Raw genomic sequence first — 14,354 nt, 5'->3', positions numbered from 1 at the left:
TTTTGTATTTTATTCTTATATTTTTTCCTTTTGGAGCAGGGCTGGAAGAGGACCAGTGCTTCATGTCCAGAAAAAAAGCCTTGAGGAGCAGAGAAAACCAAGTAAATGCAGTATTTTGGGCTCCCATATTTGGCACCTACATACAGAGGATGGTTAATTTGGATTCTGAAGCAGACAGCCCTCCTGAGCAATGGTTTCTCCAGGATCTGGTTGCCTTCAAGTCAGGCTGATGTGGATCCCCAGTACTGGAGTGAGAGCTTGTATTGTGCTCCATGAAGGTGATGTGCTCTCATTGGTAATAATCCTCCTGGGACTAGAAGTGGGGGTCATTGTGTCAAGTTGTTATAGACTGACTGCCACTAATGGGAAGCCCAGTGCAGAGGTTACAACCTTGTGTACTGAGCTTGGCTTGAAAAGAAGGGGAAAAACAATCTCTTTCCCCTTTGATCAACTGATGTTACTTTTTTCCTGGGTTTTTTTTCTGCCCAAGTGTTATCTTTGCAGTGCTGAATCTCTTACTGAGGATTTTGTGGCATAAAATGTCCATTTTGTTGGCGATGTTTTTTCTTTCTTTGAATAAATGTAAGAGCAAATAGTAATCATCCTGCTGTATGTTTTGACAAGTTCTGTGGGATCACGCTCCAAGACTGAGAGGGTTTCCTTGAACAGGGCACCAAATTTACCTGTTACCATTTTAGGTGCTAGAGCTGCCCCATATTTGAGATATGATTAATGTTTGTCATGTTAATAGAATAGAAAGAAGATATGAGGTTGTTGAGGCTGTGGCTGTTTGTTGAACAGTTCCCAGCTAGCCTGGCTGTGGGATTGAGATCTTCTCTAACATCTCTCTCAGTGAAGCCTGAGTGGAATAAAACTCATTGAGCAGAGAGTCAGCCCATGGCAGGGAGTTGGAATGAGATGATCTTTAACATTCTTTTCAACCCAAACCATTCTGGAATTCCATGACTAGACAAGATGCAAGTGATCATTAATGTCTCCATTGTCCACCCAAAACCATTGCTGGTCATGTGCTATGGACACAGACAACCCTGGAATAGGAGCTGGACATGTGTTCTGTTGCAGTCCCTGCCTCTCCAAGGTGGATTAGGATGTGTGAGTTTACTCACTGGGGACCTCGTTATTTATCGTACATAGACCTGACAGATGCTGTTCCTGTTATTTTCTGACAGAACATTCAATTCCTTGTGTAGCTCCTGTGGTCTGTCTGCACTGCTGGTCCCCAGGGAGATGCAGAGATGTGGATGATTTTCCTTTTCCATGGGCTGTGGGCTGTGATTCCCTGAAAATACCTTGGCCAAAAAGCAATGCTCTATCTCTTTGTCATTGCACACATTGTTAAGCTTTAAATGATGCTACACAAGCCAGGATCTAAGGTAATTCTTACCTGCATTTTACCCTTTTTTCTTGCCTAATGGCACATAGAAACACTAAGACTGGTGGTTTTGATGACAACTATTTTCTGCTGCATAATAAATTTGGAGAATTGATTGAGATATCCAGAACACACGTGCTGAAGTGTTCAGAAGGAACAGGGACCTTTGCTCTACCAGATTGAATTCACAAGCCGTTTCACAGCAAGGGCTGGGAGAATGTCATGGTAAGTTTTCCCATTTCCACAAATCCTCTGCTGCTGGTAAACGTCAGAAATAGGCTTTTACCTTGGAGGAACTGGCCATAGAAACCTTTGGAGGATGGCTGAGTGTAATTTTGGGTATCCTCTTGCCTCAGCAAGAGAGACTTCTCGAGACCTGCTTTACAAACCCTCAATACTCAGATTTGTCTGCAAAACCTTTTATTGTTATTGATGAGAGATTTGCTGGAGATTCACAATTTGAAGAGGAGCTGAAATTAGCACTTTTTAAGCACCACTAAAATTCACTGTTTCAGCTTAATTATTAAACCTAGCTTCCAAATGTAATGCAATTGCTGTTCAGAGGAGGATTGGATTTTCTAGGTCACTCATCTCTTCCAGAACTTATAAATTTTCATTACTTTTTTTTATGTTTTTTGTAAATCTTAATGCATTTCTTGCCTATTAACTCAAGTGAAAGAAACAACAGTCAGCAGTACATGGTTACTTTCCCCTGAGGATGCACAACCTGGATCTCACCCAAGGTTGTGGTGAGGCTGCACCTCGAATTGTGTGTTCAGGTTTGGGTCCCTCACTACAAGGAAAACATGGTGGTGCTGGAGATTGTCCAGAGAAGGGAACAGAACTGGAAAAGTGCTGCCAAGGAGGGGGAAGTTTTCCAACTCTGGCTGGAGTAGTTTTCTTGGGAGGCTGGAGGTTCTGGGATTGCCTGGGTGGTGATCATGAAGTGTTTGGTGGAGAGGAGGCTGCTCCTGCTTCAAGGATTCTCTGGGTTCCAGCAAGAGTTACACAGTGTAACAGGGGTGATAAACTCACTGTCAATTGCTAATGTATTTCCACTGCACTTGGTGAAACTTCAGACCAGCAAACCATTTGCTGAACGCATGTGTATAATGAGATGCTCAAATACAATGAATCTTAAGAGTTAGAGTGGCATTATTGAAAAATATACAGTTTTCCCCTGGATGTATCATCTGTGGAGTCTCATAGTGCTCACCTCTTTCCTGACATGTCTATGAATTCCTGGTAGGTGTTTCTTTTCCCAGCACTGCTTTGAAAATAGATACCAGTGACTGTGTTTCGTGGGGGGAAAGAAAATTTAAAAATCCAGGTGTGCCAATGTGCTTCACCAAAAAAATTGCCCTGTTTATTAACCTTAATAATATTTATTTTCTCTGCAGGCCATGGGGAGGTTCATGCACTGTGTGAGTACTGAGGCTGGTGTTAGGATGCCTCCTGTACCCAGTCTCTGCTGCTTCTGTGACGTGTTTTGTATTCACTAGGAGCATCCTTTTCAGCACAGTGGAGTCTGGTGAGATGGTTATTACACATCCTACTGATTTCCAGAAAGAAGGTTGGAACACCTTCCATGCAGCTGTTTAAATCTGGTGAACCTTTTGTCCTCAGGACACCTCAGCAAACCTAGCTCATCTTTGGAGTCTCCAACTGCAACAGCAGCCTGGCTTCTCTCTGCCTTCTTGCCTCAGTTTAAAGTTGGATATAAAGAAAGTTTTCTCTAATGCTTAGTATCATTATCCAGTACTTTCCTCTGGTTTGACTGTGTGTGCTGGGTAGAGATACCCACATATGGTGATATTGTGGTGGGGGCATCAGTTACCTGGATTTGAACCATGAGCTGCCAGCACTACTTGTCTACCTAGCTTTAAGCCATCAGTAGTGTAGCAAAACCAGGAAAAGCTGCTCTCCAGAACTGGTGCTGGGATGCTGAAAGAGTAGAAAATTGCCTCTTGTTCACCTTCCTATACTGGTGAGTTCAATTACCCCTCATTTCTCAGGGTCATACCTCTGGAAAAGAAAGTATGTAGTTCTTGCGTTGATGCGTGAGCATAGTAAACAGGTGGAATTTGAATCTAATAACATTTTTATTTGATTTGCAGAATATTGTGATTCATCTTTCTGCTTACCTGATGTGTTGCTCTACAATATGCTACCAGTGCTCCATCAGATGCTGAGTGCTGTCACTGCCATGAAAGGGTGGAAAAAAATGTCCTTTCTTGCTGGGTTTAGGTGGTTCTTTTTTCCCCCCTGTGGGCTGCTGGCATTTGATTGACACAGTACAGCTCTTGTTTCTTCCTTTGTTTCTTCCTCTGTTTTTTCTTCACTGGGAGACTCTACTTGCAACACAATGGACAAAACCCACTTAATTCTGCAATTAATCAGAAAAAAAATTCTACCTGGCCAAGCTGTGGCACAGCTCAGGTGATGGTTGGGTCTTAACTACACCTTGGGCCCCAGCAATGTCACAGAGACAGAAATTTTTATTCTTAAATGTGAAACTGATTTAGTTTATCTTAAAATTGAAAGGATTTGTTTTAGATTGTGTACTGTTCTACACAGGGCCAGGAGTTTGAGTTTATTTGGTTTTAAAAAGGGGGTTTAGGGGTTTAAAAGAGAGTTTTTTAGGTTTAAGAAGTTTTTGTATTATGCTGTAGTTCTGCTTTAACCTAATGTCGTATCAAATATTTTTGTTACAGAAGCCTTTGGAAGGTGGGAGCAGAAAAGAGTTGGCCTTTCCTAGAGATCCAGTGAAGAATGGAATATGCTCAGCTACTGGTTTTAATTACTGACTGAAGGAAAACTAAGTTACTCTGTACGTGTCTGTGTTTAAGTTTCCTAATGTTCTGTAGCAAATTCCAGGTAAAATTTGGATTTAAAAGGGAAAATAAGAACTGGAGATATACTTCCCAGCTTAACTCTTGGAGGCACAGCTGTAGAGTTTAATTAACCAATTGATTAGTTATCCTGAGCACATGGATCACTTGATTGAGCTTCTGTAGAAACCAGTTTTATATTTAAAACCAGCTTTAACGGCAGAGCTGGAGCCTCTCCAACAGCACTGGATGTGTAAACATGACTGTAAAGCTGTTTTGTGGGCAAAGAAATTCCTCTTCTTCTTTGGGTAGAGAACATTTATTCTGTGTTTTGTGTTTAATTGGAAGAGTAGAAGCTTCACAATTAAAGATGATTTAGATGAAGCACATGGGATCTTTGTTCAAGCAAAAGGCAACATCCTTAAAATAAAAATAAATATTTTTAATTTTATAATAAAATAATTTTTAAAATAAAAGTAGAAATAAAGTAACTTTTACCTTAATTTTAATTTTTGCTTTAAGCTTTGCTTACTTTTATTTTCATTTATTGTTATTTACTTCAATTTTCACTGTTTTCTTTTTGCTTTTATTTTCAGTTTTTATTTTTACTTTATTTTTTAAAAAATATATATTTATAGAAAAAAAAATTAAAATCCAGACACCACCAGCTCCCCCCAGACTTGTGCCACCCCCGCCAAAATCCAAACAGCTGCAATAGGTTCCGCCCTGATGTTTACTACTGTAAAAATGAAAATTGCAGCTGTTCCCCCCCCTCACCTAGAGTTTATACATTAAAAAAAAGCCCCCCCAGTAAAAGAAGTGAAACACCAATTACCTCGAACTGTAGTCCTCTGGTGTATTAGGCATCCAAAACCATGGAATATCAAAAAATTCTTCCATGTGAGCCAAATTCTGTCCTTCAGAAAAAATTGACTATGATTTCCATTCTGAAGCTCCTTTTTTAAGCAAGATATTCCAAATGTACCAGTAAAGTGTCGTGGTGGATGGATGCATCCCAGGTTCTATATAGCTTATATATATATGTAAACAAATATATATACTCATATATGTAGTCTGTAAAAGTAAAGAACACTTGAACATCCTCAAATACCCAGTGTCTTGGAAAAATATGAACTTACAGCACAGGAATAAATGCACCATCTACACTCAGAGTGTGATTCAGGGCACAAACTGGGCCATTGGAAATTCAAGTGTTCTCTGCTTTTTAAAAACTACACCTGAGCAAATAGGCCTGAAATTATATTACAATAACTTTTCTCATCTGTGGCTTGTAGTTCTTGATACAGCATCCTGAAAAACAAAAAGGATGCTTCAAGTTCAATCCCAAAAGCTGGTTTTGGTGCTCACTCTTCAAAACAAGGAGAAGGCAATTAGCAAAAGATAGAACAAACAACATTCCCAGGACCATGAGCAGAGAAAAGCACTAAACACATAATCTGTACAAAAAGGATTATTAATTAACTGGAATAGCTGAAGGCTGGATCTGTGACCAAACCTTAGCATTGTCCCAGTCTAGTTCTTGATTCTCAGTACTGGAGTGAGCTCCAGTGATTTACTTGTGTCATGAGCAAGGGGTAAACCCAAAATTCAGTTCTCAAAAAACCTCAGACCACTGGGAGTCCATCCCAGCAGAGAACAGCTGGATCATTACTTTACCTGCAGTTTATTTCTTTTCCAGTGTCAAAGTATTCACATGTACTTAACATAATGAGTGTTTCCTTCCTTGTGCCTGCTGAAAACTCATGCCCATAATTACATATTCACAGGATAACACAAAATCTAGAACAGGTGATCCTGTTATATCCAAAAAAGTGACACCAAAAGGTGGCACAGCAAAGGCTGAGCCTCAGAAAAAGGGCTGTACAAAAATAAGCTTGCCTAGAGGAGGAAAAAAGGACAATATTTCCCTGTGGCCTGCCCTCAAGGTCGAGTAGGGATTCCCCCTTTAGACTTTCCTGGCCTCAGATAATCACATAGTTTTTCCTGCCCCAAAATCCATGGATACAGGCAAGAGAGCTGCTGCTGAAAAAGGCAGTGTAATACTCGACCATGCAGAGACCCAAGCTGGGAGTTCAGTGTGATGCCCTCCAGAAGCTCTTTCCAGTCTTCATTTCTCCATGAGCCTACACCAGCTGCAGGATTATTCCCTGCTGGACCACCACACTGAGAAAAGAATTATTCCTCACCTTGCATTTGGTGAGGTAGTGCCAGCCCCAGGAGAACCAGCCCCACTCTGTTCTCCACAGCGGGAAGCAGAGTCAACACACAGGAGAACAGCTTGTCCTCTCCCCTTTCAAGCCTTTACACCACTTTCTCCCTGCCTTCTCTGATGTCCCTGTGTGTGGGAAGTGGATGGACAGAAAGCTCCCAACGCCTGTGTGTGCAGGCTCAGAGATAGAGAAGGACACAAAGTTTGACTTAAGACCTTGGAAAAGGCTTGAAGATTTGGAACAATGAAGTTATACAGACATGAAGCAAGAATATGGGTTTATACTTTAAACCAAAATATGTTTTAAGGAGAACTGTGCTTTATGTAAGTGAAAAAAAAGTTGAGCAAAATAGTGAAAAATTTTCAAGTTTAGCAATAGAGCTTGCTCTAGAGTTAGTAGGAACCTTAAGATGTAGCTGTGTAAGTTTGTGTAGTGCTATATGATTTACATAAGGATGTATTGCAGTAGAGTCACGTAATACAAAACAGTTACTGATTGCTGTAAAAAGTTATTAGTGAGCTTTGTGGAAGTAGTTGTGTTAGGGGTTAGGTGTCCTTCCTTTTGTTCCTTCTCAGCTATGGAATTTTTACCCATCAGTGTCGGGAACATCTGGTACTTGAGAAACTGTGCTTGAGAAACACAGTTCAGCTGGGGGGAGGTGAGGGGAAGGGAAGCAGAAAAAAGAGAGGGCAGGGGCAGCTGGAGGCTGGCTGCTTTCTTGGGCTGGAGAGCAAGACACTCTCTCAGAGCTGCTGTGGTCTTGGGAGAAGGGAATTCATCATCACCCAGATGGAGCTGCTGCTTCTTCCTCTTTCTTCGTGGGCCTCGCACCCCCTGTCCTGCCGGGACATGCGGCAGTGCCAGCCACCACCGCAGAGCTGCTGATCCACCTCAGCCACCGGGCAGGGATCTCAGCTCATCCCTGCTGTTCCAGCTGAGTGTTCCTCAGAGCCCTGCAGGAGCACCGGGACTGCCCGAGGGGGTTTGTGAAGCAAAGCCTCTCCTCCATCCCTTCCCGTCCCGGCCGAGAAGGCTGTCACGGGCTCCCTGGTTCTGTTTTCTTGTTAATGCTGTAGTTATTGTTGTTCGTTTGCCTTGTTATACATACTAGTGAAGAACTGTTATTTCTATCCCTAGATCTCTGCCTGAGAGCCCCTTGATTTCAAAATTCAGAGGGAGGGGGTTTACATTTTTCATTCCAAGGGAGGCTCCTGCCCTCCCTAGCAGACACCCGTCTTCTAAACCAAGAGAAGTTGATTAGCTAAGAAATTTATAAAAGATACTGTAACTAGAATTAAGACAGCTTCTGATGTGATGGCATTGGATGTAATATCTTAAATGTCTCACCCTCCTATGAAACTGATTATACAATAAACTATTTTTTACGAAGTCTCTCAGTCGTCCCTGTCTTGATAATCCCAACACCAATGCTTTCAGCTAAAAAAATAAATCCAGCCTGGCACCATCCAAGAGACCAGAGTTTCCCTTTTTTTTGAGCTTGCCATAGACAGAACCCTTCCTCTCAGAGACCTTGCAGGAGAATACTCCCAACAGCTGCTATAATGTAATCCAGAAGGGATATTAAATCCAAATTAATCATCTGCATCACCCTTACTCCTTGCTGACACTCTCCAAAGCACCAGAACTCGAAGTACCTTCAGTGTCTTCAACATCAGAGCTATATGTTTTACAGGAAGAGATCCTTCAGAGCCACACACACATGGGATGGGCAGAAAGTTCAAAGCCAAGAGTAAACACATTCAAAGCCTAAGGTATTTCGCTTCCTGCCACAGTCAGGCAGAGGAAAGCCCCTGGTGCGCAGGCAAGGACTCAGAGTAGGGAATAGATGTGCTCCCTTCCAGGGAATGTTCCCAGGGAGCAGGTGAAGAGGAGGAAGGATCCCTGCTGTCACATGAAACAGGTGAGATGCTCCTGAGAAGTTCCTGCCTCCAGAGTGGCCTCCAGCCCAAGTCCAGAGGATGGATTTGGAGCAGCTTATGTTGCTCCTGAGACTGCAAGGGTGTTGAGGATGCTAGAAGGATGGATCACTCACAGGTAAACTGACCCTTTATTCCTTCACCTCTCACAATCAGGGATCATATGGGGAAATCTAAGGCATAGAAACAGAACTTTGGCTAATACTCCTACCTTCCCACAGCACAGCCAGGCTGTGGGACTCGGAGCTCCATGAAGCTGTAACATGGGAGGATGAGGAAGCCTTCAGAAAACTGGGATATCCCCAAGCTGTTCCAGTCAAACATAGCAATTCAGGTATTAAATTCCACAGACTCTGTCCCATCACCTTGTCCCTTTAAGGGTTGTTACCCCCTCCCACTGACACATGACAAAACATCACAGCAAGGTTTTGGTGAGATGGGACCACTTTGCTCAGGTCCAGCCCCACCCACCACCTTCAGCCCCACACTCCAAGCACCAGAGTCTGTTCAGAGATAGGCCCAGGGAACCTCCCGGATGCCATCCAGAGACTGATGGTATTGAACAACCAGCTCGTTCAGCCCACAGCCCGTTATCAAATTGCTCTCAGGAATGCAGTGGTGTTGGAAATAAAATTTTTCATTAACCCATCCTGGCAGCACACACAGAGAGCCTCTGGGCCAGGGGTTGAGTGCTCCTGCTACAAAGCACAGTCTCCACACAGGTCACTGGTAAATACAGCAAAACGCTTAAGCTTTTAACCCTCTCACTCCTGCAGAATCACACATACATGAATTAAAACACCCTCATTTCTGTCAGGTGCTGCACTCAGCAGAATCTTCTCCCCGCCTCTGCAGCAAAGCTACCAGTGCCTGGAATCAAAATGTGAATTTATGGAGAGGCACCCAGAAGATTAAGGACGCTCTGACTCTTGCACTGGAGAAAGAGCTTTTGTGCCTGCTGCTGTACAGTTCCCTGAGACTTCCATCCCATGATCAAAATCAGGGCTGAATGATCAAAACCACACTTACAAGTGTTGCTCTGCATAAGGCTGGTAAAATCAATCCACCCACGTTCCATCCACTTGTTCCTGTGCACAGAAGGGGTCTGACGTTCATCACTGTGCCCTTGCAGGAGGGCTAAAAACAGCTTCAGAAGAAGGGAGACAAACTGACCCAGTGCTTCCTCTGCTTAGCATTCCCAAAGACCCTTCTCAAGCATCCTGTTTCCTCACCAGACAGCTATACTGCTCCTCTTGAAGCACTTCTTCTTTAAAATCAGTTTTTTTAAAATCAGTTTTTCGGTTGAAATGCAGCTTTCTACAACATGCTCCAAGTCTTTCCCCAACCAAGTGCTCCACTGTGCTCTGAATAATTTTAAGCATCTTACTATCATGAAACTGCTGATATTTCCCCAAATCACTCCATTGCCTCTTTGCTGGGATCAGCCCCTCCACTTGCACACCTGATTCCAGAAACACTTGGGACATGCCTTAGCATCCACATTCAAGCAGCTGAGTGTCAACATGACTTTTCAGAAGCTGTGGTCAAAATCCATCCTAAAGAATCGATTCCAAGTGCTTGGCACTTGTGCCAAAGCATTGAAGTAATAGACTTTGATTCCAGCCTGCTGCATTTATTTTGCAAAACTAATATAATTTATCAAAGGAAAAATCTAATACCCAAATTCAATTCTGGAATTCAATCTGCAGCCTCTGTGATTTGTTTCACTTGCAGGTCACCCTACCTGAGGGTGCACTCCAAGAATGGCTTTGGGCTGCAGATATGCTTTGGCATAATTTAAATTTAATTTAATTTAAAATCAAAACTCTTTTCCAAGTAGTTGTGACAAGCCAACAGACGACATTTTCTAGGACAGCATCTGCTCTTTCCTTGGTGTCTGAATAACTTAACCAGAATACAGAGGTTCCAATTAAACCAAGGAACTAATGTTTAAGGAGAAAACGGGACATGCAAGTGCTTCCTGTTCAAAATTGCTAAACCTTGTTTCCTCCTCTCCCTTTCTTCCTCCAGACCTATTGGGAGCTGCACAAATCCAGGCCAGGGACAGGAACAGCTTGTCACCACAGAGAGCCTTGGCTCTGCTTGCTCCCACAGGCTGTGCCAGCAGCCACCTGCATCCTGGGAATGGGGAGAACCATCCACAGGACCTCCCACAAGCAGCCAGAGGCAGCAGCAGCCCCAGGTCTCCCCAACTTGCACTCCAGCAGCTGCTTTAACACTACTCAGGATCTGGCCACTGGTTTAGCATCCTGCCTCCTCCTCTCCACTAAGCTCATCAGGATCTGGAAATACCAAAAAAGACTCCAGGCATGGTTATACATCAATACCTGTGCAGTCTTTCTCACCATCAGGGAAAGGTTTTGTGAGTTCCACAGGACACGGTGGGAGGAGGGGGAATTAGAGCAAGCCCATGAATAAAGAGAAGAAACAATCCGGAAGTTAAAGTGTTTATTGATGTGTTTAAACTTTGAACATTCCCCACAGACCACACTAAGGAGTTTGCAGGTAAATCTGTGCATAGTGGGAAGAAACACGGAAAGGGGAAGAAAAAATAAAGTCACAGGAAAAATAGAAAAAATACACCACAGGTTACCAGAACCCCCAGATTTAAAAAAGCCGTGAGCATTAACACCAACTATACAAGCATTACAAAGACATGATGATGGTGAGTGGAACAATGCCCCTTCAGGTCTTCCTGGGGCCTATGCATCCCATTTCCCTTAAAACAGGCAGCATTCCTTTCCCAACATGTCACTCTCTTCCCTCTCCAGCTAAGAGAGCTCTGTGTTTGTCAGCTCCCAAGGTCCCAGTTATTGCAGTTATTTGTCATTTTTGGCCCAACATCACCCAGGGAGATGCAAAGGCTCAGAAACCTGCAGCTCTTAACTACTTACCATGTTGGTGAGGCAGGAGAGCTGGGGAAATTAGAAAGTAGTAGCAAGAGAGGGCTGTTAATGCCAGGTGAGTACTGAAGGAAACTGGATGAGAACAGAGGATTTCAATTCAATACCAGAACTTCCAACTCTAGAGCAGAACTGAATCTGGAAGGGCAATGTGCAGACCTCAGTATGCACAAACCATGTTCTAACAGTCCACTAGAATTACTATAAACAGAGATACTAGAAGCCTTTTAACTCCTTGCCTCCAGGGAGTCTTGATTCCTAGAGCCCGAGCTGCTAAGCAGCAAGGTGCACACCACCAGCATATGAAGATGGGTTTTTTTTTTCCTTTTTTTTTTTCTCATTATAAGGAATTTTGTTAAGTTACCATTCCAAATTCCTTCCCTGCTTACGCTGTAATAGCTCCTATACTTAAATTAATCTCTTTGCAACTCCCAGTGAAAGTCACTTAAAACAAAAAAAAGGAAAAAAGAATAATGCTTTATATATAAAAGCCAAAATGACTGAAGAGCCACAACTGTCTCCTTTTTCAAGGTGGGCTGGTACAAATGACCCTCAATATATAGGTGGTCTATCAGAAATAAAAATCAGCATTTCCCATTTTTATATATATATAGAACTTGTATCAGACAACAGTACAACAGAACTGGTATTTTCCAGATTATTTAAAAAAAAAAAAAAGAAAACTACATCTCAGTCAAATATCTGCAATAGATCCATTTTTCCCATTTAAGGAGATTTATATATCATATTGTTATATTATCATTTCTTCACCCATTTAAAAGAATGGAAATTGTAACTCTACAGTAGTAATTATAGTCTTAATGATCCAGGAGTTCTGAATGTAAGATGAAGTCCTCTTGAAGCAACTGTTGGTCAGTAGTTGATCCAAAACACTGGACCACTTTGGCCCTTCACCCCGCATCTTTTCCCACCGGGGCTATTCTATCTTCATCTCTTTTATATCTGCATCTGCTCCAGGTATTTGTAAGTGGGATTCTCATAGCCATGGTTTTGCATCTTGCTCAGATGCCGCTCCTCGGGGGTGAGCATCGGGTCAACCTTTGGAAAAAACACATGATACTGGTCAAGGATTGATTTCACAGAACAAAAGGCAACTGACAAACACTGAGTGAATACCATGGTGAGCAGCAGACAGGTGAAAAAGGTAAACTGCAAAAGGTAATTTGTTTAATAGAGTTGCTTGTCCAGGACCTGATGCCTCCTGCTCACCCAATCCCCTGTGGGGATATTCTCACAAATTTGTCATTGCTCAGACAACAGAGCAAATCAGGGACACACTTCTCTCATTACAGAGGTTGCTATGATCTCTTGCATGAATGGGGCAAAGGGAAAAGCAGTTTTCTCTGGGCTCCATTAAGTTGTCATAAAAATGTGCAAGGAAGAAGGAGCTGCTCTTCAGCATTTGGCCAATCACAACATCTCAATCGTCAATTAGCCAGGAGGACAAATTGCTGTGGATTGACTGACTGACTGCCCTGCTAAAGACATTGACTGAAAAGCTCATTTATTGCTAAATCCTACTCCTAACCAGTCAGGGAAGCCTAATTGAATCCTAGTGATAAGCAAATGCAACTCTGGAGTGGCAGGTGCCAGCACAGCACACTGGGGACTGGTAGCTGCACACCAAGGAACAAGTGATGATGGTGTCAGCAGCGACAGAGTTAATTCCTACCCAGCCAGAAGCAGAACTCTCCATGGCCTGGAAGCTGCTGCCATCCCCTACCCACACACACATGTGATTCAACACTGACTATTTTCATCCTCAGTTATGGAGCTGTTTCTCACCTCCACAATTCCATGGCTGATGGTCCCATACTGCCTCTTCCTCAGCATCACCAAGCTGATGACTATAACAGTAGCTATGGCAACAGCAATCACCAACAGACCAATAAGGGCACTGCTGCTGAAGCCGAAGTCATCACGGAGAGAGCTGTCATTATCCTGAAGGGAAGAAAACAGAGCAGGCTGAGGAAGAGCAATGAGGGAAATGCACTGTTGAACACAAACCTAAAGCATGGCCACTAGTAAGGTCTTTGACCATCTGTGGTATTGAGGTAGGACTGATTATACACTAGACAGTGTATATATATCATCCCTAAGTATTCCACCCCTAAATACTTCGCCTCTAAATATCCCATCAAAAGGATAATGAATGCAAAATTCTTTCCCCACTTAGTAGCTCTGGACAGACACTGGCCCACATCATTTCCCTATCCCACAAAATATCCCTATTCCCCTACTTTTGCAGCAGGAGTCAGATTAATATCTAACATGTGTTCACTGTTTACACCTTCATGGAGAAGGGCTGTACTGTGTTTCACTCTGCATGAGCCCCCATAGGAGCATCCAGGCAGAAAACCCTAAGTTCAGTCAAAATGGGAATCAAAATCCAGTTTTAGGAATTTGTCAGTCCCTGGATTCAGCGGCCAAAAACGTACCGGCTCATCCACTAGCCCTCCAACACGCTCGGCGTTGAAAATCATCTCCTTCACATCAAGGGTTTCATCAATCACCTAAAAACAGCCACAGAAGAGTTTTATGGAAGGATCCACACAAAACAGGGAGGAGAAGGAAGAGGAAGACAGACAGGAGACCTTTAATGAACACTAGCAAAAGCTCAGGACAACCTACCATCTCCCCTCTGCTCTCAACAACATGGAATGCTCCCAAACTCTTATACAGCCACCAGAGATAGTATTACAGCTAGTTACCTCCAGACTACCTCAAACAAAAGCCCCAAAGGAAAAAACAAAACAACAACAGCAAAAAAACAACAAAACAATAAAAAAATAGGTGCTAACTTTGGACCAAGCGTTTCTGTTATGCAAGATCTTAACCTTGGCTTTAAAACAGCATTGAAAGGAAACCCAAGAGCTGACTTTTTAATTTTTTTAAACCCAAGTAACTGATGTGAAGTGGCTGTCAATAGAACCTAGAGAATTCTTAATCCTGTGGATAGAGACAACTCTTGCTCACCTTCAGAGGAAGGTGAGGCCTTCCCTGCCATGAAAAATAAG

At 42.9% G+C, this 14,354-nt stretch overlaps 1 protein-coding gene across 7 annotated transcripts in view; it reads right to left on the bottom strand.

Moving 5' to 3' along the window:
• Positions 1–10,847: 10,847 nt before the first annotated feature.
• The window catches only part of APLP2 (amyloid beta precursor like protein 2), a 48,151-nt gene continuing 44,644 nt past the window's right edge, over positions 10,848–14,354 (bottom strand). For all 7 annotated transcript variants that reach the window (XM_014257341.2, XM_014257342.2, XM_014257344.2 and 4 more), the window contains 3 exons: positions 13,776–13,850; positions 13,123–13,278; positions 10,848–12,375 (listed from right to left, as the gene is read on the bottom strand). In XM_014257341.2, coding sequence (XP_014112816.1) covers positions 12,274–12,375; positions 13,123–13,278; positions 13,776–13,850 — 333 coding nt within the window. In that variant the 3' untranslated portion in view covers positions 10,848–12,273. The remainder of the gene's footprint in view (positions 12,376–13,122; positions 13,279–13,775; positions 13,851–14,354) is intronic.

This window comes from Pseudopodoces humilis, chromosome 25, assembly GCF_049639895.1.
Source record: "Pseudopodoces humilis isolate 2021_Gansu_Grassland_sample_001 chromosome 25, ASM4963989v1, whole genome shotgun sequence".
NCBI lineage: Eukaryota > Metazoa > Chordata > Aves > Passeriformes > Paridae > Pseudopodoces > Pseudopodoces humilis.
Note: the sequence above shows the minus strand (reverse complement) of the source record. Positions and strands in the feature narration are given on the sequence as shown.